Source organism: Gymnogyps californianus, chromosome 3, assembly GCF_018139145.2.
Source record: "Gymnogyps californianus isolate 813 chromosome 3, ASM1813914v2, whole genome shotgun sequence".
Lineage (NCBI taxonomy): Eukaryota > Metazoa > Chordata > Aves > Accipitriformes > Cathartidae > Gymnogyps > Gymnogyps californianus.
This window is the reverse complement of record NC_059473.1, coordinates 14,746,086-14,771,529: the sequence shown is the minus strand read 5'-3', so window position 1 is coordinate 14,771,529 and position 25,444 is coordinate 14,746,086. Positions and strand designations below refer to the sequence as shown.

The 25,444-nt window shown below is 54.7% G+C and overlaps 1 protein-coding gene across 3 annotated transcripts in view; it reads left to right on the top strand.

Moving 5' to 3' along the window:
* Positions 1–7,967: 7,967 nt before the first annotated feature.
* Positions 7,968–25,444, top strand: part of RRBP1 (ribosome binding protein 1) — a 550,780-nt gene continuing 533,303 nt past the window's right edge. For 2 of the 3 annotated variants that reach the window (XR_007766150.1, XM_050893120.1), the window contains exons 1-11: positions 13,465–13,594; positions 14,722–15,423; positions 18,192–18,340; positions 18,574–18,696; positions 19,717–19,869; positions 20,194–20,312; positions 21,107–21,260; positions 23,138–23,276; positions 23,628–23,815; positions 24,006–24,043; positions 25,217–25,307. Coding sequence is in view for 2 of the 3 variants with exons in the window: in XM_050893120.1 (XP_050749077.1) it covers positions 14,742–15,423; positions 18,192–18,340; positions 18,574–18,696; positions 19,717–19,869; positions 20,194–20,312; positions 21,107–21,260; positions 23,138–23,276; positions 23,628–23,815; positions 24,006–24,043; positions 25,217–25,307 (1,836 nt within the window). In the remaining variant the exon portion in view is untranslated. Of the gene's footprint in view, positions 8,019–13,464; positions 13,595–14,721; positions 15,424–18,191; positions 18,341–18,573; positions 18,697–19,716; positions 19,870–20,193; positions 20,313–21,106; positions 21,261–23,137; positions 23,277–23,627; positions 23,816–24,005; positions 24,044–25,216; positions 25,308–25,444 lie in introns of those variants that run through there. The other variant, XM_050893121.1, reaches the window with a different exon arrangement.

Here is a 25,444-nt window from a genome sequence, read left to right as displayed (position 1 = left end):
CTGCTGATGGGAAGTAGACGTGTGGATCATGTAAGCCTAGTTTTGTCTGTACTGCAGTGTGTCTACCCCTGCAATGTCCATGCCTGCAATTTCTTGGTGTCACCAGCCAGTCACCCACCCTTCTGACTGTCCTTGACTGGTGTTGCCATCTGCACGCAATACCAATGTGGACACGCTCTCTCTCACGTGCACAGTTGAAGAGATGGACTGTCTCTTCCTACCCCGGTGCTTTATGCAGGTTGCACCAGGTAAAAGGTACCTGCAGAAGCAAATGCCTCTTCTCTCCCCAAAGGGTGCTTCAACCAGGGGAGGAGAGGTGTTGCACCAGTTTCATGTCTGAGGTGTGGTGGCAATAGGCAGAGAAGGCTCGTGAACATGGGAGAGCTTCAACCGGAGAAGCTTGCCCCCAGAAGAGGCATGTTTCTTTTAAGCCAGAGGTACTTTGTGGCCTTTTATTTAATCCCACAAGTGCATTTGTGTCCTCTTGTGCTTTGTAATGCTAGCATCCCCAAAATACCTTAAATTCTGCATCCGGGGCCATGCCCTGGGATTTCTCAAAGCTGGGAACTGTGTGTGTTCCTGGCATGTTAGGAGGTCCTTCCTGGGCTGTTTTCAGTTGGATTACAATTTCCAGATGTTGAGTCAGGCAACAAGCATGAACCCTGCTAAGATTATACATGGAAAGTGAGAAGAGTTCCCTTGATATAACCAGCGATTGCCCCATCACAGTCTGTTGGTGGTGAAGCAAGACAAGCTGCATGTCCCTGAATCACTGCAACCCATCTTGCCAGATTTTCTAAGTCCTGAAGAAGTTTCTTGTTAAGCCCCAGCTCCTGGAGTCACGTGGGTTTGTGTCCAGCCAAACTTTCAAGAGAGGCATGAAGTTATCTGGACTTAAGCCAGTTTGGGGATGGGAAGAGGGGGACTCTCCTGCATTCAGTGTGGATGAAGAGGGTCTGGAGGAAAGAGGTCCTTATGCTTTTTTCCTTGCCCAGATGGGAATGCCCTTTCTTCCAAGCTGTATATAGCCCTGATCTTGTGGAGTGGACAGTGGGAGGCCACTTTGCATGGTGAAGGATTAGGTAATTTCCTTTCCTTCTCCTCTGGAAGGTGTTTGATTAGCATAACCATTGTGTTCCCAAATTAGCTTGTGTTCCTGGCTTTGCCCTTAGGCTGGCTTTTCCTGTTACAAGCCTGCTCTGGCACAGTGATACAGCTTTCCATGCACCGCAGCATTGCAGCGCACAGCTTAGGTTGGGGTGGATCCAGCTATGCTCAGTCTACCAGCTGCCCTTCCTGAGTGACCTCAGGCTGATGCTGAGACTACAGAGAGCTGGTCCTACAGCCCTGCAGCTCTCCAGTGCCTAGGATGGCTGTGTGGAAACTTTCAAACAGCCCAGGCTTTCATGTGAGGCTTGTGGGACCATGGCATGTGCTGGACCGAGACCAGGAGCAGCCAGGACAACAGTGCATTTCCTTCCCTGCCATCGTGGCAGAGGGAAGGTTAACTTCTGGCACGGGCTAAGGTGCACAGCTCTGTATCTCAAGCTATCCTGGCTAGATGGGTCTGAGCCCATCTAGCACATCCCTCTGCCAGTCACTCACATGTTTCTGCTTTCTTCCCGCCAAGCATCATTCTGAACTGAAACAATGCAAAGTTCTGGGAGAAAATTAAGAGTAGAATGTGAAATATTTTCCAAGTGCTGACAAGACAGACACATACACACACACAGAGTGATTAATAAGGGGCTCCTGAGTACCATGGAGAGCAGGAGCTGCTTGCAGAGCGGATCTGGTCAGGCATGCAACTGAGAAGCTGAAGTTACTGGTTGGCACGTCTCTTTGGTGTCAAGCCTTATCCCCAGAAGATGTGTCCAGGGGTCCAAAATCAGCTGGTTAACACTCATTCACTGCCGGCTGAGCCACGGGAGGTGGTGTAGCTTCACAACCCTCCCCCTGTGGAGATAAGTCTGTTTAAGTAAATGCTCCAACAGAACAGGTTTAAGTTCTGCTTAAAACATCTCCAAAGAGGGACGGAGGAACTGATGAACCACATGGATATTTGACCTTGCCCCATTGCAAAGCACATGTCATCGTGCCTTGAAATGACCTGGAGCAATCTTCCACCAGATTTCAGATGGACTTACACAGTGGGAGCCCTGTTATGGCCAGGAGGGGAGAAGAAAGGATGCTGCAAGAACATGATGTTCTTGGTGAGGCCAGCGGGCAACGCGGGAAGTAGCTGGGGAAGAAAGAAAGAGGTTACCTTCTCAAAACCTTCATCAGATAATTTAACTCCAGGCTCCTCATCAATGCCATCTACTTCTGTAATAGTTTGATCGTCAGTGGGCCCAAAGACAATGTCATTGAACTTTTGGCTTCTGGTTGCCATTTCTGCAGGCTGGAGTGGCTGGAAAGGGGAGGGAAAGAATAAGCTAAAGTACAGATGTGCTCCTCAGGACTAGGTGGAGGTGTTAGTACAAGAGCAGGGGCTGGCCAGCAGCCTCTGGCTCACGCAGCCAAGGACTCCTCCACCAGGGATGGTTGCACTGTGACATCCTTTACATAAACGTGCTCGCTCTGATGCAGCTGGGTTTAGGGGCTCTGTACTCACACTCCCCATATGCACAAGGAGCACAAGGCCCCACCAGATGCCTTGTTTTGCGGGTTGAAAACCTGTGGTTTGGTACCCACTTGTTTCCCTGCCAGCGCAGACTCAACCCTTCGCTATTCCCTAGCATGCTTCCTGTCCTGTTCCCTCTTGACCTTCATTTTGGTAAGCTGAAGAGCTAAACTCTTGGTTTCCTTCATAACTCCGGGTCTCCATTCCTCAATGGCCTCTGGGCCCTACCCAGCAGCTGCTCCTGGAGGGATTTGCTTCCTCCTTTGAACAGGAGCAACTAGAACTGCAGCCACCATCCAGGAGAGGTCCAAGGACAATGCCACGAGGAGTCTGGAGGGATTTCTGGGATTGCAGGTTTCTCTCTTGTGCCTTGAACACCCCCACCCGAGCATGCTCAGGTCATTCTCTCCTGCAGCCCCTTCCTGTGCAGGGATTCTCCTGGGCTTCATCGTGTCTCCAGGTACATGATCTTGCCCTTGGGACTACTGAATTTCATCTTGTCCTCAGGGTCTGCCTGCTCTGCTCATGAGTTATCCACCCCTTTGACTTAGGAGAAAGGTGGCCATCCCCAGGTCCCACATGACACCCCAGCTGACCAAGAGCAATTCTCCTCCTATATAGCTGTCACTCCTGTCTCGGAGGGAAAGGGCTTGGGATTCATGTCTAGTTGCAAAGTTGATTTGCAAGTTGCAGGATGTTACTGCCAGCTACTCTGGCCTCACCTCCAAAGTTCACGTGCGCCGTATCAGCACCTTCCCGCAGCTCACAAGAGATCCCCAAACTGGGAGCCACCTGAGGAACGTGTCTTCCACCAAAAACCTATCCTTGACTCTGGGGTAGCTCTGTCCTAGAGGAACATGATGCCCGTCTTCGGCAGCAGTGCAACTGCATTTTTTCCACCAGAAAGGCAGGCTGGGTGGGTGCACCTCCTTGGCTAAGTGGCTACCAGCTGCTTGCAGGTTGGTAGCACAGCAGTGAATGCCTCGCTGGGGAATGACAGAGGCTTCAGGAGCTGTACGGACCTCCTGAGGGGCACTCCTGCCTCCCACCCCATGACCCCGCAGCTAGCGCTCCTCCCACCAGCATTTGGGCATCTCATGGAGCAGAGCTGTGGGGACGGGGAAACAGTGGAATAGGGATCTAAGGGGTGAACACCGTGAGTGCTCCTGGAAAAGTGTTCTTTTACAAACACCCAGGGCAAAGCCCAGCTGCTGAGACAGAGGGGTTTAGTGCCCTCCAGGAACTGGGCTGTCCTGCTCGTCTCTGGTTGCCAGCCCACCAAAGTGGGGGTATCCTGCAGGTCCTGGTTCATATTTCATATTCAGGCGGTATTTTCCAATCCCATGTGGAGCTGGGTCAAAAAAGGGGCGGGCCAGGGCGTACCCTGCTCCAGAAGCAGGTACAGCTGTGGCATGGTGCATTTTCTAATCCAAACCACCGCAGAAACATGGGTGAGGAGGGAGAAGAACGATCCAGAAGCTCTTGCCACCACCTCCCTGCGGTTGTACTGTGGCCCCGCGCCGTGCTCCGCTGCAGCATCCACCTTCAGTTTCCATCGCTGGAGCAGAGCCGCCGCTTATTAAACCCAGACCAGCGAGCACTTGGCAAGGTGCGCGGGCCGGGAGGGATGGCCAGGGAGCCGAGGGGAGGCCAGACATACTGATTCCTGCTTTTATAAAAAAGGTGAGGCTGCTTTCAGAGTCTCCAAAGGGATCGAGCATGGATGTGGGGCTGCTTGGAGGATCAGCCCGGCTAGTAGACAACACAGCATCGTGTCCATAGTGCAGGCAGCAGCCAAATCTGGAGCAAAGGACTCCTCTGCTCTCGTTCTGACCAGTTTTTTGGCGTATTTCTGTAGCAGTAAGTATCCCACGGTGGGAGCGAGGGTGGCAGGCACCTCCCCACCTCCCCAAGGGCGCAGGATCAAAATGCACCACCGAGCCCGGGCAGAGCTGACCGCTGTCCTGTAAGAAAACACAAGCCATGCCTGTATGTGTGCTCAGCCGCAGCCTGGAGGCAGATTGCATGGGGATGGGTCGCAGTCCTGGCTGGCTCCCCAGGTAGGATTTTGTGGTTATCTCTGCACGACTGAGCCTGGACCTTCAGAAGGAGCAGGGCTGTGAGGGACCTCAGGGAGTCCTGCAGATCTTGTGGCAGGGTTTGTTTGACGACTGCTGTGCAGAGCTAAAAATACCCCAGCGATGGTTATGAATTTAGGATAACTAATACATCCAGTGGAAAGATTTGGAGCTGTTCCAGTGCTAAACAACAGCTTCTTCACCAACAGCCAAAGACTTGTGGATGCAAAAATAACTAGGAACTGAAAAACTTGAGCTGGAGCAAGGGATTTTCAAACTGAACCCAAGAAAAACTCTCTAGTGGTGAGGACAACCGTGGATAATCGCCAGCACTTTGGTTGTTTTAACAACAGGGTACACAGACCTCTGGATTTGGGCGGGATGCTGCCTCTGGGCAGGAGCTGGGAGAACTAGTAGTTAGGGAGAACTCCTTCGATACAGGGCGAAAGCAAATTATACTGATAATATAGGACCCAGTGGCCTGGATCAGCAGCGCAGTGCAAGAATCAGAGGGAAACACCATGGTGGGAGGTATAGGCTTGATGTCTTAAAAAGTGGGGGTAAAGACCCAAGAATAGACCAACTGGTGACTGTGGATGCTGGGAGGAGTGCTGTGGGGTGAACCAGCTTTGAGCCACGTAGGTATTGGTGAGCAGAGGGCAAGCAAGGGTTTCAGACATCTGTCTACAGACCCGAAACACAGCTGGGGAAGGAGCAGAGGGAGCTGTCCTCTGAACACATCTGCTTCATGGTGGCAGAGGACACCCAGGTTCATATCCCAGCTCCGCCTGCCCGGGGGTTTCACCCCACGCTGTGCATTTCCCCACACACGTGTCCCTCGCTCTGCCCTCATTGTTGTTCCACGCTGAAGCAAACAATTATTCATTTGGCCAGAGACAGTAAGAGTGAGCCCACCTCCCTGTGCCCTGGGTGCTTGGCTGGGGCAGTGCATGCCAGTCTCTGCCCCGGTGAATAAAGTACTCAGGGCAAATGGCAAAAGCTTCGCTAAGAGAGCTCAAGAGAGCCCAGCCCCACATCTCCCATGTGTGGCAGGCATGAGATAACTCCCCCGGCCCCCCAGGATGCTCATGGCGAGTCGGGTGGCTGGGCAGGGTGCCTGGCTGCCTGCTCCACTGTGGCTGCAGCTGGGGAAATGGGGACCCACAGGGCTTGGGATGTCAGTACTGTTCAGATCCTGCATTCCTGCTTCTGAGCGTTTCAGATTGGAGAAGGTCCTTGGCGGGTTTAACGAGCTGATGATCCCAGGGGGACTTGGGCAGGGCTGGATCCCAAACCTTTGTGCCTTTGCCTGGAGGGCTGAATGTTGGACCGCTCTCTGCCTATGGCCATCCTTTGTGTTCATGGGTCTTCCCAGTGCAGGTCCTGCCCAAAGTGGGGAGCCCTGCCCTGCCTGGTTTGCCTGCAGCCTGTAGAAAACCCAAAAAAGTCTCCAAGTTCTCATGAGTGCTGGGAATAGAAGTGTTTGTGCCTGTTCAGGTCCCTCTGCAGAAGCCATATTATCATAATAAGCCAAAACGTTTCTCCATTAGCATGTTTTTTCTCTTCTTCCGTCACATCAGCCTGCATGAAACAGTCACTTATTCTCCTTGCCGTTGTGTCGAGATGTACCAGGCTGCGGGCAGGACCTGCTGCCTGTCCCCAGCCTGGCCTCAATAGCACGGCTTGTTCTCTGCGCAAGGGGCGACGATGTGGCGGCAGCTGATGTAAATCCCAGGGACGCTGCTGAGAGCAGCCCCGATTGCTGCCCCGTGAGAAGGTCTGGCCACTGAAATACAATAACATTGGTGCCCCAAGCATCTACAGCAGGCTGCAACGAGAGAGATGGCAGAGGACTGGAAGATCCCAACAGCCTGCGCTGTGATGTCAAATTATCACTCCCTCCCAGCCACTTTTATAATAAATTCATTTCTTACTGCACAGTCAGTGCCTAGCAGGTGCAGAAGCTAGAGTGTGCACCACAACGTGGCCAGGGAGGTGCAGGAAAGGGAGAGAGATGGCTTTGAGCTTGGCTGAGGATGTGGAGGCATGGGCGACATATTCCCACCCAAGCCCAGACCTTTTGTGTGATTTTGGGTGAAAAGTGTAGCCAGTGCAATCTCTGAATTACAGAGCAGGCAGCAAACCTCTGCTCTATCAGCTTATGGCTCCTGTTTGGTTGGGTGTCTGGGTGGTTGGTTGGTTTTGGAGGCACATTCCTGGGGAGATGGGCCTTTGGTCAGAGATGGGTCTTACGTTCTTATGGCACAGACTGGCAGGGTACAGTATCTCCTGAAGCATCTACCTGGCTCTTCTCCAACAGTTCAGCCTAATAGTCCCTTCCAATGTGAAGGGAGTCCCTTCCAACCCTTCCCTTTTCATTTCCAAGGTACTGGGGCATCCAAATCGCTTCCAGATAGCCAACTCCCTCTGGTGCAAACAGGCGCCTGAGTAATACACCTCCGATTTCTTCTGTCCCACCATAGGAGGTCACGGCCAGGCCAGGAGGCATGCAGAGGGCATGTGCCCAGAGGACTGCCACCACGCTGGGTGGCACTGGCCATTGTGGGCAGCTCTGGGCATGGTTTTGCCCCCACTCTGGGATCAGCCTGGTGGGTGACAGACCAGACCCAGAGCTGTTTAAGCACACGGCGTTTGCAAACCCTGAAAAAATGTTCCCGCCGGGGTCAGGCATCTTTAGGGCTCGATCTGCTTCGTGGCGCCCGCACCCAGCCCTTGAGGAGGGTCCAGAGCGCGAACCAGCATCCCCACCCCTTGCAGGGTACTGCCCCAGGTTTCCCATCCATCCTCTCCGAGCTACGTCTTAGGGCTTACCCTGACACCCTCAGCAAGGCCGGCGGGCAGCCACAGCCGGCGCAGACCGATCCCTGGCAGCTCAACCCGCCAGCACCGCCAGGGCAAAGGTCTGCGAGGTTCCCCCAGCCCGGGGCGCCCGGTATCGACCCTCTAGCCTGCCTCCCCGGCCCGCAGCTGGGCGCTCTCCCGCTGCCCAAGCGCCCGGTCCGGCCCCGGGCGAGGCGACGCGGCGCTGGGGAAGGACGGGGGACCTCCACCTGCGGGGGTGAAGCGGGGACTACATGCCCCACAGTGCCGGGGCGGCGCGTCCCATCCCGTCCCGTCCCGTCCCGCCCCGCCGCGCTGAGTGGGCCCCGCGGCGCGGCGCGGCACGGCGGGGCGGGCCGAGGAGGGGAGGGGAGGGGAGGGGCGGGCCGGGGCGGCCGAGCCCGGCGAGACAGCGGCGGAAAGTGCCACGACTCCACACGGCCGCGGCGGCGAGGAGGGACCGCGACCCGGCACGGGTGGGTAGGCGGCGGCGGTCACCCTCCCTCTCCCCTTCCCCTGCCCCTTCCTCTTCCTCACTTCCACTTCCACGCGGGGGCGTCGCCCCGTGGGACCCCTCCACCGCCTGCCCCCCGCTGCGAGGGGGACCCCCCCCACACCCGGCGCTCCCCCTCACCACCCCCCCCCCTCGGCTGTCAGCAGACGTGGAGTGGGGTGGGGACACCCACACGCGGCCCCGCCGCCTCGCCCCGCCTCTCCCACGCGCGGAAGGGTGTCCCGCGTGGAACCGGGGAAGGGAGGGGGATGGGATCCCGGGTTTGGGGTCTGGCCACGTTTGCGGGGGGGTCGGGCGGATGAATGGCCCGCGGCGCGGCGAGGGCGGTGCGGAATGGCGGCGTGTGCGGCCGGCCGGGGAGGGGAGGGGAGGGGCCCCGCGCCGCCCCCGGCCCCCCCGGCCCCGGTCCCCGGCCGCCAGCCCCCCGGGCATCGGCGCCCGCCCCGCAGCGCTCAGACCAATTCCCCTGCCCGAGCGCCGGCCTGATGAAATTCATTAATCTGATTAAGCGCGGTTACAAAAGGTCACAGCTCTCAGGCGGTTGTTCCTTATTTATGTTTGTTTTTCCTTAACTAAGCTCCCACACACCCCCAATCCCTCCCAGCACTGGGAGACCCCCGGTAGCGCGGGGTCCGGCCGTGCCCGAAGCGTTTGGAGAGAGGGCGGCGACCCCATAGGGGGAGACCCCCCCACCCTGGGGTCTCTCCAAACTGGATGTCGCCAGCTTTCCCGCGGGTTTGCCGGCGGGACGCCCTGCTCCTCGCCCCGCCGGGGAAGCGGTCCAGCGGAGAGACCGTGCGCCTGCACACGTGGCCGGGCGCGACGGAGGAACCTCCCCGCCTCAAATGTCAGCTTTCCTCTTCACAGAACCGATGGCAGCGGCCTCCCTTCGCCCGCGTCGCCGGGAAATGGCTGGAGGGAGTTGGGCGAGGCCGGTGCTACCTGGGATGTGAACCCCAAGCAGAAGCTGACGAGGGCCGGTGGTGAAACGCCGCTTCAGGCCCGGGAGGGGAGAGAAAATTTGTAATAGCCGCCACAAAGATTAGTCAAGCTGCAGCTGTGTTATGGTGCTGTTACGCTCTTCTTGTGTGTATATATGTTTTTTCTGCCCTTTTTTTTTTTTTTTTTTTTTTTAACCGCGAGGCTTAGGAGGGAAGCTGGCAGCACTGCCAAGGGCCCCGGCTGCTGCTGCCGCACTGCAAAAGCTAATGGAGCGCTAAGACACATTCTATTAAGTCGAGCTGTAACTGTTGACGATCGGTGCGGCGGCTGATCTGGAGTTGCTGTGCAGAGTAACACATGCTGCCGGGAGGCTGGAAATGCACAGTCACTTACACAGAAAATGTATTTAAACAGAGGCTGCTGGGGACGCGTGCAGGATCCGCTCGCGGCGTGTGGGCTTTTCTCGTTTGTTTTTAATTTTTGTCTCTCTCTATTGCAACAGGGCAGAGGGAGAAACTCCGGGAGAAGTATCTGGTGATTGTCTTATCTGCTGTCAGTTCTGCTGCCTTCTCCTGCTGCCGGGCTGTCCTGCTATTGGCAGGATCAGGCCTCCCAGTTCCCTCTCCCTCTTTTGTGCTGGAGGAACGCTGTCCCCGGCCATGTCTCTGCCCTCGTGCCACCTGTTGGCAAGGGAAGCTGCAGACCAGGGGCAGGAAAGGAGACGAGACCTTATTTCTTTGAACCCGAGGCCGGGCAGTGCCCTCCCCAAACAGCGGCCAGTCCCTTAGGTGCTGCCCACTTCTCACTCTGATGGTCTGGGAGATAATTTTGCATTTCGGAAAAAGCCGAAATCTCGGCCTGGAAACTTGTGTGTTGGGTCAGCCAGCTTTGACTGACATGTGTGTGCATGTTCAGGGAGGGCAGAGCTTTTTATTTGGTTTTTTTTTTTAACCTACTGGGAGGTGCTGTAGAGGAAAGGGAGCTGCAGGTGCTTCGCAGGCAGGCATTGCTGCAGGCTATGCAGAACCCGGCTGTACGTACCCGGTTCTCTCTTTCTCTGCCCTCCGACACCCCATCACCTCGTCTTCTACATTGCTCTAACCTGAGATGCCACCTTGACACCATGGCAAAGTGCAAGCCTTGGATTGCAGGGGCAACAGTGTCCTGCTTGCGAAGAGCATCTTTTCCCATCTGCAGCGCCTATCCAGACCAGGAGGAGATAACAGATATATTTTCCTTTGGCTGTGTAAAAAAATAAGGTTTCTGTAGTTATTACACAACCTGTCTCTTCCTTTGCTCCTGCCCACCTGACACTTGACCTGGCTGATTTAAACCAGGGTTGGTGGAGGGCCGAGTCGCAAAGATACTGGATTCCTGTGGATTTCATGGAAGTGGTTGCAAGGGCAGGAAAGGCTGGACAGGTGGGAAGGCTCTAGCCTGGTTTTTGACACTTAGCTGTCTCTGGCAAATGCGACCACAAGCCACTGAGCGTGGCCCTGGTGCCGTCACGCCGTGTGTCTGTGGGTTGGTTTGTCCTGGAAATTTTTTGGTGCTGAAAAACCAGCAAGGCTGAGTGCTTTACTGGTGTTGCTTCCTTAGGGCGAGTTGGACTTTTGCTCAGGGCAGACAGGTGACTGCACATGCAGGGTGGCGAGGGAGGTCAGGTCTCCTGGTCTGTTATCTGGGATATTGGGAAGTTTGATGGATAATGAGAAAAAGCCACAGGAACGGAAGAGTCGGAGCACAGCGTTTCAGCTGGCTCCCTTACATGAGAAGGCCAAGTGAAATACCACTGTCCATCTTATTCCTGTTCTGGTGGTGGTGAAAAGCTTTATCTGAACAAGCTGTTTTGGGGAAGGAGTTTGCATATGGAGACATTTGATGATTTCCACTGTTTTGGCTGGGTGAGGAGTAGAGGATGATCCTGCTCAAGAAACTTCACGCAGGTAAACGTGCTCAGTGTCAGACGTGAACTTGATTTTTCGAACATGGACTCCAATAGCTGGTGGTGTCCCTGCACCCCTTAGGCACACAGCCCTCTCCCGAAGCAGCCTGGGCATCAGATTGAAAAATGCCGTCGTAGGAACAAAGTCCCGTGGAGGACCAGAAAGTACAGAGGGGAGGATGCTGAAGTCTTCAAGCCTCTTCGAAGCCTGGCTGTCGAGCCGAACCTATACATGCAAAACTATCCTCTAGGCATCTGTGAGCAGACAAGCAGCGGTACCTTCAGTGCCCTATTTTTCCGTGTCCTGGCTAAGGCTTTGTGCAGGTGGGAAGCATGGAGGGCTTTCATGCCGAAGGGCAAGGCACACACGCTCCTGCCGCCGTGCTCGTGAGGGGGACTGTGTCTTGCTTTGCAAATCCAAGAGCAAACTTTCAGTCCATCGAAGGGTGAAGACAGCAAGGTCAGGAAATGCCAAAGCAGAGCTTCGGTCCTGATGCTAACACTGCGGTGAGTTGCTTCTTGCATTTATGCATCAGGAAGTTCCCAGAGGAAGACTTTTCCTTATCCCCCAAATGCCAAAGCCAGCCTGGTTTGATTTAAGCGCATATGATAGTGTACAGCCTGCTGCCGTCTTTGCGCCGTCAGAGCAATAGGCTCTTCCCTGAACGAGTTGTTGGGCTGGTCCGTGCCAAGTCTCGACCGCAGGAGGAACTCTACTGGTAGAACTTGCTCCTTGGAGTCAGCGCCAGGTCTGCCAGGACCGGCCCCACGCCACAGGCTGCGGGGCACGAGTGTTGAGACACGACCAAAGTTTCCCTTTGCCATGATAGCACTGCTGGGACTAATTGCTGCCCGGTTGGTATCTCTCACTCTTCATTTTGGATTTTCTCCCGGCACGCCTGTCCTTGGGAACAGCGTGGGGTTTCTCTGGGCCAGCGGTGGGAGCTTGTGAATGGCCCATGTGAGCATCTCAGCTGCTTTCACAAGCTCCGGCTGCTGTGACAGCTCTTCCAGCAGGTCCACGGCTCCTCTAGGTTAGTGCTCTGGGCTGCTTTTTTCTTGTGTTGGTTTTGTTTTGGAGGGGGTTGTTGGGGTTTTTTTGTTTACCTACGAAGGACTTTAACACTAATCTGCATCGTTATCTCACCCTGGCTGTAAAGCCTGAGAGGAGGCAAGGTACAGGCAGTGGGGCTGAGTGAGGCTGCCTGCGGGGGAGAAGGAGTGTGGGGCTCAAACACCCTGTCTGTAAGGGCTTCAGGGGGGACAGCAGTGTGGCGTGGGATGTGGGGACAGCAGAGGGCTCCGGCACCGCGTCGCCGCGTCTGGCACCGCCATCTCACCCACTTCACCGCCCTGGTCTCTGCATAATAACGTTGTCCTCTCTCATCTATCCTCTGCGTGCTGGATGCCTGTGTAGTGGAGGTTTGGGTTGTTTCCTCCGTTCCCATCCTCCGTGGGCTCCATCCAGCTGCTTTTGGAGGTGGCAGTAGCAGCTGGTGGGACCGGAGTGCATTTGCTAGTGCTTGGTGATGCCCTTGCCCTAAGCTGGAGCAGCAGATTTTTATCTAAATGTGAAGCCGTGGCAGTGTGAGGTTGGGAAGGGTTTATTTTTACTGATGTGTCGGGGTTGCTGGGCGAGGAATGCAGGTCGCCTTGTTGTGCCCCTAAAACAGCTCCTGGGTGCTTCGGTGTAGCCCTAAAATCAGCACAAGGTCATGGGTATGTGTTCTCCAGCCCTACTTCTTATTTACTGCCAGGGAGAGGAAATCCAGCCCTTTTCACCCTGCAGGTTAGGAATAATCTGTCTGTCCTGGTGGGGACCATCCCAAAGCAATGCTACCTAGTCAGAAGGGAGTGACTTGGCACCAGATGTGCTGGATAGAGCGGGCTGAGGCTGTTTAAATCCAAAACGGCTGGGGCGGACGTGAAATAGTGATGCCTGTAGTATCAGCTGGGATCTTGAGTGGTGCCCTGGGGTAGAAAGTTGGCCCTGCCAGGGGAGGCTGGTTCCAGCTGGCGTTGGCAGCCCTCCTGCCTGCCAGCTCTCTCCTGCTTCGCCTGGGATGCTTGGAGAGGCGGGCAGGGAGAGCTGGGCTGCTAGAGAAAACACCCACCCGCCCGGAGAAGGATATCTCCAGTGGGAGACGGCCACTTTGCAGCTCCTTCCAGCTCTGCACCCCCTGCTCAGGTGTTGGAGGAGAGTTTTTCATTGCACTGTCACCCCCTTGCTGCATGAGCAGGTTTGAGCTGCAGATTCAGCTGCGAGTTCGCTGCTCCAGCTGTTAGAAAGGAAAAGGCTCTGAGGTCTCTCCCTGCAAGCACTGAGGTTTTTAAAAGATGCTGATCTCCTTAGTTTTATTCTTATTTTTGCCTCCTCCCCTTCCAGCCCCTCCCTCCCTCCCTCCTCAACCCGCAACCTCTTAAAGAGGAAATTTGATAATGTTTACAGTTACGCATGGGGAGGGGAACTTCTGATAGCCGAGGACTTTCTGCATTTTCCTTATTATGTTTTGAGGCACAATGACAAGAAACTGCAGCCTGGCACCTCCTGGAAAGTGCCCCTTCGCAGATTAACTGCCTGACTTCGGCATCTGGGGGTTCCTGAGCCACCTCGGAGCCATGTGGAGGTGATGCCCCGATGGGAGAAACACGTGAGTGGGACAGCAGGGAAGAGATTGGCTTTGAAACTCAGGATGGGGTTCAGTTAGCAATTAAGAAGAGTGGAGATAGCAGTGCCTTTCTCCATATGTGGCTGCGCCCTGTCCGCTAGATCTCAAAGCAGGCAGTAGGGTCTCCGTTGCTGCTCCATGTGTTACGGGTAGAGAAACTGAGGCTGGAAAGGAGAGTGGGAAAGACCCTGTGCCCGGTTTGTCCGCCAGCTAATAGCAGAGGTGGAAAGAGAAGTGCCACATCCAGCACTCCCTTTGCAAGTCTCACTTCTTCCTTCGGGCATCTGTTGGGGAGATGAGATAATTAATGACCGTGGGTTTTTGGGTTTGTTTTTTTTTTAGCTTGAACTTACAACTTTTATTGGTATTTGCATCTCAAGGAAATGGTTGTGATTTGGTTCTCTGTGTGGTGTCTGTGCATGCAGCATCGTTGCTGGGGTGGTTCTCGTCGCTGGGAGCAGCTACCCAGCGGGACGTGGTCACTGCGCGTCCTCCCCGCCGAGCTGGGCGGAAGCCAGCAGTGCTGCAGGGTGCAGGTGGCAAAGGCAGAAGGCCAGGCTGCTGCAAAACTGAGGAAAGCTTTCCTGTGCATGCTTTCTCCTTTCAGGGGGATGTTTTATTCCAAAGTTGAGACTCGATGTGCATCTGGGTGCAATGAAAAGGCCAGGTGCTCCAGGGAGAGCCCAGATCTTGGCCAACCTGCACCAAACAGTCTGAAAATGGGCTCTCTTACTGCCGCAGGGCTGCAGGTATTGCCTAGGGTCATGCAAAACCATCCCACTGGACGTGTAATGGGTAGTTGCTCATGGCTGTCTCTGCATCCGTTTTTTTCTTCCCCCTCTTTGGTTCTTCTGGAGATTGCTGCAGCCAGGGAAATTAGTCGCTGTGGTACGACTAGACCACTGTGCATAGGCAGCATAGCGGAGGAGCACAAACTTGGGGGTGTGTAGGCAGGTCGCTCTCAGCAGAGTTGTGTGAATCTTGAGCATTTGTCTTTTCAGTGCATGGTGCCATTTGGAGACACAGATGTCCATATGAAACACCCTGCTCAGAGAGGCCGTTGTATCTTTTTTTTTTCCGCCGCTAACTGTTGTTCTGGTGTCTTGCAGGCACAGAAAAATAAGGCAGGATGGATGTGTATGACCCTCAGACGCTGGGTGTTATGGTCTTTGGAGGTTTTATGGTGATATCAGCCATCGGGATCTTCCTGGTGTCCACCTTCTCCATGAAGGAGACATCTTATGAGGAAGCCTTGGCCAAGCAACGCAAAGAGCTTGAGAAGACCCAGCAGCAGAAAATAGAGAAAAAGAAGAAAGAGAAACCTGTTGAGAAAAAAGGAAAAGCAAAGAAAAAGGAAGAGAAGCCTAATGGAAAGATCCCGGAGCAGCAGCTGACTCAGGAAGTGATGGACTCTCCCAAGGATGTGGTTCTTGAGCCTGCTGTGGTGCCTGAGCCTGTAACTGTTGACTCTCCGATTGCAGCCGTGTCAGTGGCCCCCCAGGAAAAGGAGAAACCTGCTCCATCACCTAAGGAGAAGAGGAAGAAGGAGAAGAAGGTGGCAAAGGTCGAGCCTGCTCCTAGCCCGGTGTTGGCCTCGCCTCCTGTCAGTGTCCCCAAAAGTTCTCCTGTCTTGGAGGTCACCCCTAAGGAGGTGCCTGTTGTGGCCGTGCCGCCGGTTGGCACGCAGCAAAGTGCTCCGGTCATCAGCTCCGTTGCCATCAAGAAAACCGATGCTCTTCCAACCCACGAGGAGCAGAAGCATGATGGACCTGTCAAGAAGAAGGCTGCATCCAAGAAGAAGAGCGAGCCAGGTAAGGCCAAATTCCTCTGCATATATCCTCATCCAGTAATCCAGCAGGGCATCTTGGTGCTCTTAAAACAGAGCTATCCCATTCTGAGATCTCTTCATTCTTCTTCAGTGTTGGAAACAGGGCAGCTGTAGAAAGGCTTGTCTCTGGTGAGATGGACCATGTGCGCCAAGGGGAAGGTGGGTTGATAAAGCCTGTACTGGACTGTACTCTCTGGGGGGAAGTAGAGTTGAAGTCAAGAGTTTATTGACTTGTTTTCACTCTGTAATGTGTTGCGTCCTGCATTGGGTACCCCTGCTTGGTGCTTAGCTCCTTGGTCCAGCACACAGATGTTGGAGAGTTACAGGTTCTTCTCGAATTTGCTGTTGCGTTGCTGGTCTCTGAGCAGATCTGCACACCATTGTGCATTTACCTGTCCTGGGAGAGGGGGCAACTGCCAAGGTGCTTGACACCTGGGTGGAAAGCCAAGACGAGGTGTTTTCCCCTTCCTCCCTTGATTATTAAAAGCATACAGGAGCTCTACCACTCTTCTTCTACGGGGAAGTGGGTTGCTGCTAGAGTTTCCTCCTTCTTCAGTGGAGGTGAAAAACAGCCTATTGGAGGAGAGAGGATTGAAGGGATTTTATACTGCGGGGGATTGATCATTGGATAGTTAGAGGGAAATGACTTTGGATATGTCACAGGGAAGGGAAAACTTGCCTGTCATCATTCATGCCTCACTTGATTGACTTGGAGATGGAAGAGATTAAAGAAGGTGGTTCTGAACTCTGCAGGGTGTAAATAGGTGTAGGGAGGGGAGAAACAGCTCTGTAGCTGGATTCTTGCCTCTCATTGCACCAATGTGAACAGTTTGGGTTTTATTTTTGGTTAAGTGATAATTACAGGCACTAAAAATGTGAGTGCTTTCAGACCTGTAGAAGTGTTCCCATATGGACACGTGGGAGAAATCTCTCAGGTGTTCTCAAAGATGTGATGTGGTGTGCATAGGTGTCATTTCTTTATTTATTTACAAAAAAACCAACCAAACAAAAAGACACCCCTACTTGCTAGCCTTCTCCAGCACATCCAAACCTAGGCTGCTGTGTAACCTGGCAGTTTCCACACCCATGTTTTGGAAGAGAGCCTGCTACTCAGCAGGACATTTTGTGGCCACTGGTCTCCAAGGTTGGGTTAAACCCCTTGTATCTGCTCCTCTGAGGAAAGGATTTTATTAAACGCCATCTCCACATAGTGATGAGGTTTGAAAAGGTTTGAGCAGCCGCTACTGGAGAGTATCGCAGTGATGGCGTTGGGGGAAACTGGAGGTGGCTGGTTTGGCATGTGCATGCAGGGGTGCACTTCTCTAACGCTGAAAAACACGGCCCTAAATCCAAGCTGTAACAGCTGAGGGAATGTGGATGGGAGATGAACTTTAGCACTTGTTAAGTTGGGAGTTTTTTTGGCTGCTCCGAACATCCACTCCTTTGGGTATGAAGTGCCGATACTGCACGTCTTAAAAGCCAAGAGTGATGTCTTAGCTGCTCCTGTGGGATTTTTCAAAGGAAAGCTCTCGGCAGTATTTGCACCACGAAGCTGGCTGCAGTTTGACCGAGGTATTGTGGGCAGCCTTTCGGCAGCTATGGCCTCACCTCCTCAGAGGCAGAAGCAACAAGTTATCCCGTGGCAGATAAAAATGGGTGTTCAGATTGTTCAAAGACACGTGCTTGGGACTGAAATAGATGGCAAACCTGACAAGAGCGGCTTGGGGTATTTTTCTCTTGTGTGGTTCGTTTTTAGCCTCCTCCATCACACAAAAACTTACTTGCAAGTGGTTAGCGTGTACTCGGATCCCAGGTCGTTATCTGTGATAGCAGGAGCCACGCTCTCCCATGAAACACACGTGGGTACCCGATCTGGGTTGCACCTTCCCGGGTGTGAGGCACCACACAAGGGCCGTCCATGTGTCCCGTGTCCCCTTGGGTTTGAGAAGTGGCTCTTCAGACCCCTTGTCCCTGCTGTGCTTTCCTATGGCAGCTTTGCTGCATGGCTGCTTCTTGTTTTGCTGCTTCCTTCAGTGAGGCGTGAGGTTTCCGACTCTGCAAATGGGCTCGGCAGCAGCGTAGGCTTCCTTTTGCCACAGCTTGGCAGGCTGCCCCGGCTCCATTTGCCAGCTGCAAGGTGGGGTTTGCATCGTGCCCGCCTTGTGCAAGGCTCACTTGTGCAACGCCGCTGGGAGATGGGCAAAATTTCGCTTGGTGGGTCCCTCCGCCCAGCAGGACCAGGCCAGAGGATGTGATGTGCCGTCCTGCATCTGTGCTGTTGCCAGCATGAGTAAAGTGTGAGCCAAGCTCTTGGGCTCTGGTTGCACAAGACGGTGGAGCTGCCCTGGCTGTGCTGCTAGGAAGTGGCTGCTGCTGGTGAGACAGATTCTGCTGCTGCCAGGGCTTAGCGCTGCCATCCCAAATGGATCTACCAGAAGCCAGGAGCAAACAGTGCGTGCTGGAGCTACTAGGCGTTCCTGGGTTTTTCTGCTCTGTTGCTGTGGTGGGTTGACCATGGCTGGCTGCCAGATGCCCACCCAGCCACTCTCTCACTCCCCCTCCTCAACAGGATGGGGGAGAAAATAAGATGGGGCAGCTCATGGGTCAAGGTAGAGACAGGGCGATTACTTCGCAATTGCTGTCACAGGCAAAACAGACTTGACTTGGGGAAACAGACAAGCCAACTGAGATGATGCTACTCAGCTCTGCCGTTGGCTTGACTGGTCCCAACCCCTCCTCTCTCCTCCCTAGCACCCGTGGACTCGGATGGGCCCCTCTACCTGCCCTACAAGACGCTCTTGTCCACTGTCAGCAGCATGGTGTTCAGCGAGGGGGAGGCCCAGCAGCTCATCGAGATCCTGACAGAGAAAGCGGGCATCGTCCAGGACATCTGGCACACGGTAGGCCTGCCAGCGCCATTGTGGCTGCCTGCCGCCGGGGCTCTGCCGAGCCTTGGGAGGTGTGAAGGGGAGGGAAGGCACCCCGTTTTTGGGCAGGCTGGCCCCAAGGGTCAGTCTTGGAGACGGGAGCTGAATTTTCCCCTGGAGCAGAGGGTGGGATCCTGCACATGTGGGGTGGAGGGCATGGGTCCGGAGGTGGTGGTCCCCACTGATGTGCCACCCCGTGCTGGCAGGCCACGCAGAAGGGTGACCCGGTTGCTGTCCTGAAACGCCAGCTGGAAGAGAAGGAGAAGCAGCTTGCTGCCGAGCAGGAGGATGCTGCCGCTGCCAGAAACAAGCTGCGGGAGCTGAGCAAGGTAAGGGCCACGCAGCCCTCCTGGCATCCCCGGCATGGGCTCTGCTTATCATGGCTCACCATGTGCCTCCTGCTCCCCGCATCTCATCCCTATTGGAGGTGAACCCCAGGGACTCTCTGGGCCCTTCACCCGTTTGCTGTTTTCTCCCCAAAAAGGGGAGGAGATCCCCGCCTGACCTCCTCTTGTGGGCCTGATCCAGCCCAGGGAGGCACCAGCCCAAAGAGCTGCAGGGTAGCGCCTGTTGGCAGCTGCAGGAGAAGCAGGGGAAAGCCCTTCCCATAAGAGATTGCAGCTTTCTGCTGCTTTAGGGAGGAAAATAAATCCCTTCTCGTCTCTGCCTGGATCCCCTGAGCTAGGAAGGTGCTGATCAGTCCCTTTTTAAGGAGGCTGATCCTATTTAGAGCCCCCTTCCCCAACTCAGCCCCCTGCCTCCACCTCTTTTTGGGTGTTGAAGTCAGAACAGACCCCCGCCACGCTGGACTCGGCACCTCCAGCCTTGCAGCCAGCAGGACCCAGCAATGGCGAGTCCATCTGCCTGCAGGCAGGAGAGAAGAGGGCAAAGCCATTCCATGCACTCGGGCACTGTGCTAAACCCCTGCCTGTGCAGACTGCACAGGGCAGCAGCATGGCGTTGCCCAGCTGGCCAACAGAGCATCCCTGCCTTGGCGGGGGGTGGAGGGTGTTTTTTTGGTGGTTTTTTTTTTTTATTATTTTCCTGCTTTGCCCCAAACTTTATGTGATGCTATTGATCCTGGGGGGCGGGAAATAAAATTCCGGGCTGTCTTACTCCTTTCTCTGAGCTGGCCCAATGTGGAACAACAGTGGCATCCAGTGGCCACAGAGCCCAAAACAAAATGCAGGAGGAAATGTAAGTGCTAAACGGTGTAGCTGGGCATGGGGGCAGCTCTGAAAGGGCTGAACTTTTAAGTCTTCTAAGCTAGGAGGCCACCAGTTTCACATCCCCTTTAAGCGGGGAAACTTGTACACTGAGGACTAACCGGGTGACTTCTCTCCTCAAAGGAACTGGCAGCTGAGCGGGCCAAGGCAGTGGCCGTGGAGGGCAAGCTGAAGGAGCAGCTGCTCGCCCGCGAGCGGGAGATTGCGGCGGTGCAGGCACGCATGCAGGCCAGCTACCAGGACCATGTCAGTGAAACGCAGCAGCTCCAGGGCAAGGTGAGCCCCACGCTGTGCTCTGCAGCTTCCTCCTCTGGCTCCCAGGTGGCTTTTGGTGACAGATGTGTGGTCTTTTGGAGAAGACTGAGATGTGTGAGGGGACCAGAGCCTCAGGGAGGGGCGAGACCCCACGATGCTCCTGGACCATGGTGCTCAAGGGAGAAGAGGCATGTGGGAGCATCCTCATGGGATGTTGCATCCCTGGGAGCTGTCAGCATCAGTAGACACCCCCCTGTGTTGCCAGTCCCTCTTGCTTGTCGCATGGGCTCCACAGGGAGAGCAAAGGGGCCGGTGGCAGCATTAACCCCTGTTGTGCTTCTCTAGATCCGGACCCTGCAGGAGCAGCTGGAGAATGGCCCCAACACGCAGCTGGCTCGCCTGCAGCAGGAGAACTCCATCCTGAGGGATGCCCTCAACCAGGCTACCAGCCAGACAGAGAGCAAGTAAGGCTGGAGGGGGAGGTGCAGAGCCTGGGGCTGCCCTCTGGCAAACCCTGGGGCTGGCTGTCCATTGGGCTTGGCCACCCCGTTTCTTGAAGGTGTTTCTACAGACACCCCAACTAGCTGGAGGTAGAGGAGGGAGCAAGGAAGAGCTTGCCAAATTGCTTTTGCGGGGCTGGCAGGGGAAACAAGGATGTTCTTCCCAAGTGGAAGGGCAAGGGAAACCCTCTCTGCTCTGGGGTCACCTGTGCTGATGCTAGAGCCAGCAGGCAGTGGAGCGGGGGAGAGGGGACCAGAAGGCACCGTGGCACTTCCCTCCTTAGGGGAGCTCGTGCTCTCAAACTTCAGAAGAAATGCAGCTGGCTCTTTGATGGGAGTGATGCTGCAGAGAACTGAGACCTGCCCGGTGCCTGCAGAACAAATAGGAGCTAGGTAGAAGAATCTCACACTCCTTTTTATAGAAAGTCTGAAATAGGTGGTGATTAACAGCAGTCAAATAATTACAGAGCGGACTCCAGCTGCTTAGAGCGCTTCCTCTTGTGTCTGGGAACACAGATCCTCGCGTCCTCTACTTCATGAGAAAGGAATGTCTCCTGTGACGCTTTTGAAAAGTGATTTCTCAGCTCTTTCCACCCCTTCCCTGAAGGACCAGGCGTGTCCTAGAAACAGGCGAACGCGACTATTGAGATGTTTCAAGTCCTGTATCAAGCCCACAGGAGGATGTGTTCCCCCCTAGGTAACATCAGAGATGCTTGACTGGCCTGCGGGCTAAAATAACCCTGCTTCTGTTGGTGCAGGCAAAACGCTGAGCTGGCCAAGTTACGGCAAGAGTGCAACAAGCTGATGAAAGAGCTGTCTGAGAAATCGGAGGTGCTGCAGCAAGAGGAGCAGCAGAAGAAGAGCTGGGAGATCAAAGTGGCGGCCTCAGAGAAGCAGATCGAGCAGCTGCAGGTCAGGCAGGCGCCGGCAAACCCACTCCCCTCACAGAGATGGGGCGGGTGGCTAAATTGTATGGGATCCATGGACTTGGCCATGGGAAGAGCTTGGAGGGAGATGAGTGTCCACGGTTGGAAAGCAAGCTGCCTTGCGGACCTCTTAATTGCCTCCCCTGCATTAGTTTGTCACATGCAATGTGCTTTTTGGGCAGCATCACCAAGAAAGCCCAGGGAGCACGATGCCCTGGTTGAAGCCATTCTTCTCTCTCACCTGTGAAGCTCATGAGCCTGGTGTGAAGGTGTGGGGGGGAAGCCTGGATGGTGCATGCTGCTGGGTGGTACTCTAAGGCGAGAGAGGAAACCCACTGGCCCCCGCCAGCCTGTGCTCATGTGGACATGGGTGCTCTCTCTCAGCTCAGCTGTTTTTAAGCCCATTGCTCTCCCTCCTTGGTGCAGGAGGTAGAGCTTGTGGCTTTTCTGTTGTCACCAGGGTGTGGCTGGGTTTGGGGTTTTTAGGGGTGTTTAAAGGACACCTCCCAAGTAGAGCCTCTGAGCACGCTGTCAGCGGAGGAGCAGCAGCACGTTGCTGGCAGGCAGGCTGTACCCACATAGGGAAGAGCATCTTCTGGGGGGGTGGCAGCGCTCCTGCTGGGATTCGGCTAAGCCAGAGGCAGGGAGCATTGATCCCGGGTATCCCTGACCCGGGAACTTGCACTTCTTTCCCCGAGGGGTGGCAGACAGGGTGAGGGCTGTGATGTGTCCCTCCTGCATGTGCTGTGGTCTCCGAATTGCTCTGGCCTCTTTACAAAGGGGCTGTGGTGGTGGAAACCTTTACCCACGCATGCCAAAATGGTTTTGTAGAGGTGCTCCTAGAGCAAGGGGCCTTGGATATCCTTGCTCTTTAATTTTTTGGGTGCCTGAGGATGCAGATCTCCTTTTGGTGGGCTGTTTTCACCCCTGCGGCTTTCGCAGGTGAGGAGCAACAAGGGTGATGTGGGCATGCAGCCGGTGTGAAGGCAGAAGCTGCCTTCCTGGCTCAAAACACCAGCTTCTAGGCATGCTTTTAGGAGAACTTCTCCAGGGCTGTCAGCTTGCTGCACACCTTAATACTAATTAAATAAAACATCCTAGCTGGAAGACTTTAAAGACAGCAATGTGTTTAAGCTGCTAGGGAGAACGTGCTGCACACCTGGAGCTCTGAGCTGAGGATACGGGGTCAAATCCTCAAAAAATGGAGAAGTCCTGCTTTCTTGGTGGTTCTGGAAGCATCACTCAGACAGAGACGGGACTGCTGGTTTACCTTCTTCTGTCCCCTCCATGCAAAGCAATGTTTCTCCATCTGCAAGGGTGCGACTTGTACCCGTAGAGCTGCTGGTTTGCAGCACACTCCTTGTCCTCCTCCTCTGCCTTCCCCCTCAAAGTGCCTGCCTTGGCCAGGCCTCTTCCTCTCTGCTTTCTAAGATGGAAAAAAAAAAAGTCTTCCCTGGCCCAAACCGCACAGAAAATTCCTCCGCATGTGGAAACACGTGGCTGGGTGTCTCCGTCCTGCTAAGCACTGTGGCAGTACCTCTCCCTGCCGGGCTGGGGCTGTGCGTTAGGACCAGAGCTTTAAGAGGTTTTTCAGAGCTTAGCTCTCCAGAGGGGAGGATGGCCGTGGTCTTGGCCCAGAACCGAGACGTTCGGGTGTTGTCTCCTTCCCACTTGAGGGCTGGCAAATGATAAAACGCGAGTGCGAGACAAGATGCTTCATGCACAGGGGGAGCATGGGGGAAGGATGACTTAAATCCCCCAAAGCACAGCTTAAAAATAACATTATGCGACACACGGAGCTTTGCTTCAAATTGGCCAGGGTGCCTGGCACGCTATGGAAAGCCTTCTCTTCCTGCCATGCAGGCTTCCCAAAGGGAGGTGGAGGCGACGCTGCAGAAGAGGCTGGACGAAGTAAGCGACGAGCTCCGCAAAACCCAGACCAGCTACAAAAGCTTGTTAGCAGACGCAGAAAAGGCCAAAGGACAGCAGCAAAGCATTGCTGGTGAGGACCTTGGATCGGTGCAGAGAGAGCTGTGGGGCAGACTTGGAGCTTTCAGGGCTGGGTGCTTGGTGGGGCTGGTTGGGGCAAGACCAGTAGACCAGGGATGAGTTAGTCTACGTGGTGTCGCTGTGAGCAAGACGCAGGACTGGTCCATGGTCCTATCCTAGGATGCCACTCCAATGCCTGTCTCCTGTGCTGTCCTGCATCCCTGCCTGCTCTTTCTGTGCCTCCTGAAAGCATCCACGGCCAAGGCTTCTTTGGCCAAGAGTCCTGCTTGGGCAGGGCAGGGTGGGGAGTCTCCAAATTTGTTTGCACCTACCTTACTGTGTTTCTTACCCCTTACTCCAACAGAACTGCAGGCCAAGCTGCTGAGCTCCGAAGCGGAGGTTAAAAGCAAGTTGCTGGAGCTGGACAACATGAAGGGGAAACTGCAGGATGCCGGCTCGGAGAATATGAAGCTCCTGGATAGGATCAAATCCATCGAAGCTCTGCTGGAGGCAGGCCAGATGAGGGAGGCAGAAAAAAACAGAGACTTGCAGGTTGTGTGCTCGTTTAATTGGGGTGGGAGGAGGAGAGGGGGTTACACTGCTCAAGCAGGTGTTTTTGCACTGTGTTAACACAGTACCTGTGTTACCTTTGCTCTGAGATCCCCTCTAGGATGCTGCAGAAAGGGCTGACGTGCATCGTGTGTGCCTAGGACAGGTAACAAAAGTGCTTTCTCTCTTCCAGGCAGCCAATGAAGCAGAAATGAAGCAGCTGCGGTCAAGGTGGGTCTAGGTGCACATGGAGACTGCTGCGGCACCTCCAGCTTGCTGTCCGTGTGTCCCAGGCTTCCCTGGGCACTGAGCCCTGTGGGTGAGGGCTTCCTGCCCTCTCTGTTAGGCAGGCTTGGGGACTGCAAAGCTGGGAAGAAAAGGTCAATCCTGGCCAACACAGCTGTTTAAAATATTAATTGGCTCCAGTGCTGGCCCCAAATAACAGCCAGTCTATTCTGAAGTGAGACTGTAATTGCTGGCAGGCACATGGAGCCTGACCGATCCTGCAGAATAGGAGGTTCTGGTGGTGTTGGTGCTCCGAGTGGGATGTCTCTGATCCAAGCCCCTGCTCAAAGCTGGGCCAACCAGAGGAGGCTTTTTGGGGATGCTTCCAGGTATCTCCAAGGATGGACATTCACCACCTCTCTGGGTCCCTGTTCCAGTGTTTGACAACCTCTTCCCCCCTGGTGCAGAAAGGTCTCCTGGCGTTTAATTGGAGTTTCCCATGTCACAACTCGTGCCTCTTGCCCCTTGTCCATGTCCTGGGCACCTCCGAGAAGTCTCAGGCTCTGCATGGGGGGAGGATTTCTCAGATGCCCCCACTGCCAGCGAGCATCCAGGATTCCTCTAAAGGAGGGCAGGTGTTCAGTTGTCCTCAGACCCCAAGAGACTTGGGTGGTTCTTGTCAAGGACCTGAACCTTTCTTGGTCTGCTCAAGCTGAGGCTCCCTTCAGGGCAGATGGTGGATCTGAGGGTGTGGAGGGAAGCTGCAGGCTCTCGGGTGTCTAGTCGGCAGCCCTGATTTATGGTTACTCAAGATAGTAGGATGATGCTTTCAAAATGCAGAGCTGTGGGCTATCTCAGCCTAATGAGCCGTGGATGGGAGCGTGTCAGGAGCAGTCCCAGTTGTGTAAGCCGGAATTTCTGGCCTTTGGATCAGGATACTTCTTCCTCTTGTCCTGGGTGTACAGCCAGCCAGCGACTTGCTCTTTATTGCTGATAAGCCCGTAGAAAACTAGATCCCACTCCAGCATTGCCAAAGCTATGATTTTTAGTCCTACTCCCTCCTCCTCCTCCTGTGTGTAGATCCCAGAGCAGACCGGGATAGGAAGGGCTGTGGTCCCCTTCTCGCGGCCCAGGAGGGAGGTGGATGCTGGGACTCACTCCTGTATCCTGCCCTTCCAGGCTCCAGGAGAAGACGGACCAGCTCTCGTCCTTGGAAAGGGAAGCCACAGAGCTGCGAGAGGCAGTGGAGCAACAGAAGACGAAAAACAACGTACGTGAGTGAACCAGGCTCTTTTTTTGCTGCTCACAATTTTTTCCTCCAAAATCCAGATCTCTGGGGTTTGAATTGACAACCCATCGTAGTTGGCTACCAATGGCTCCATGGTGTGGCCAGAGGCTCTTCCAGCC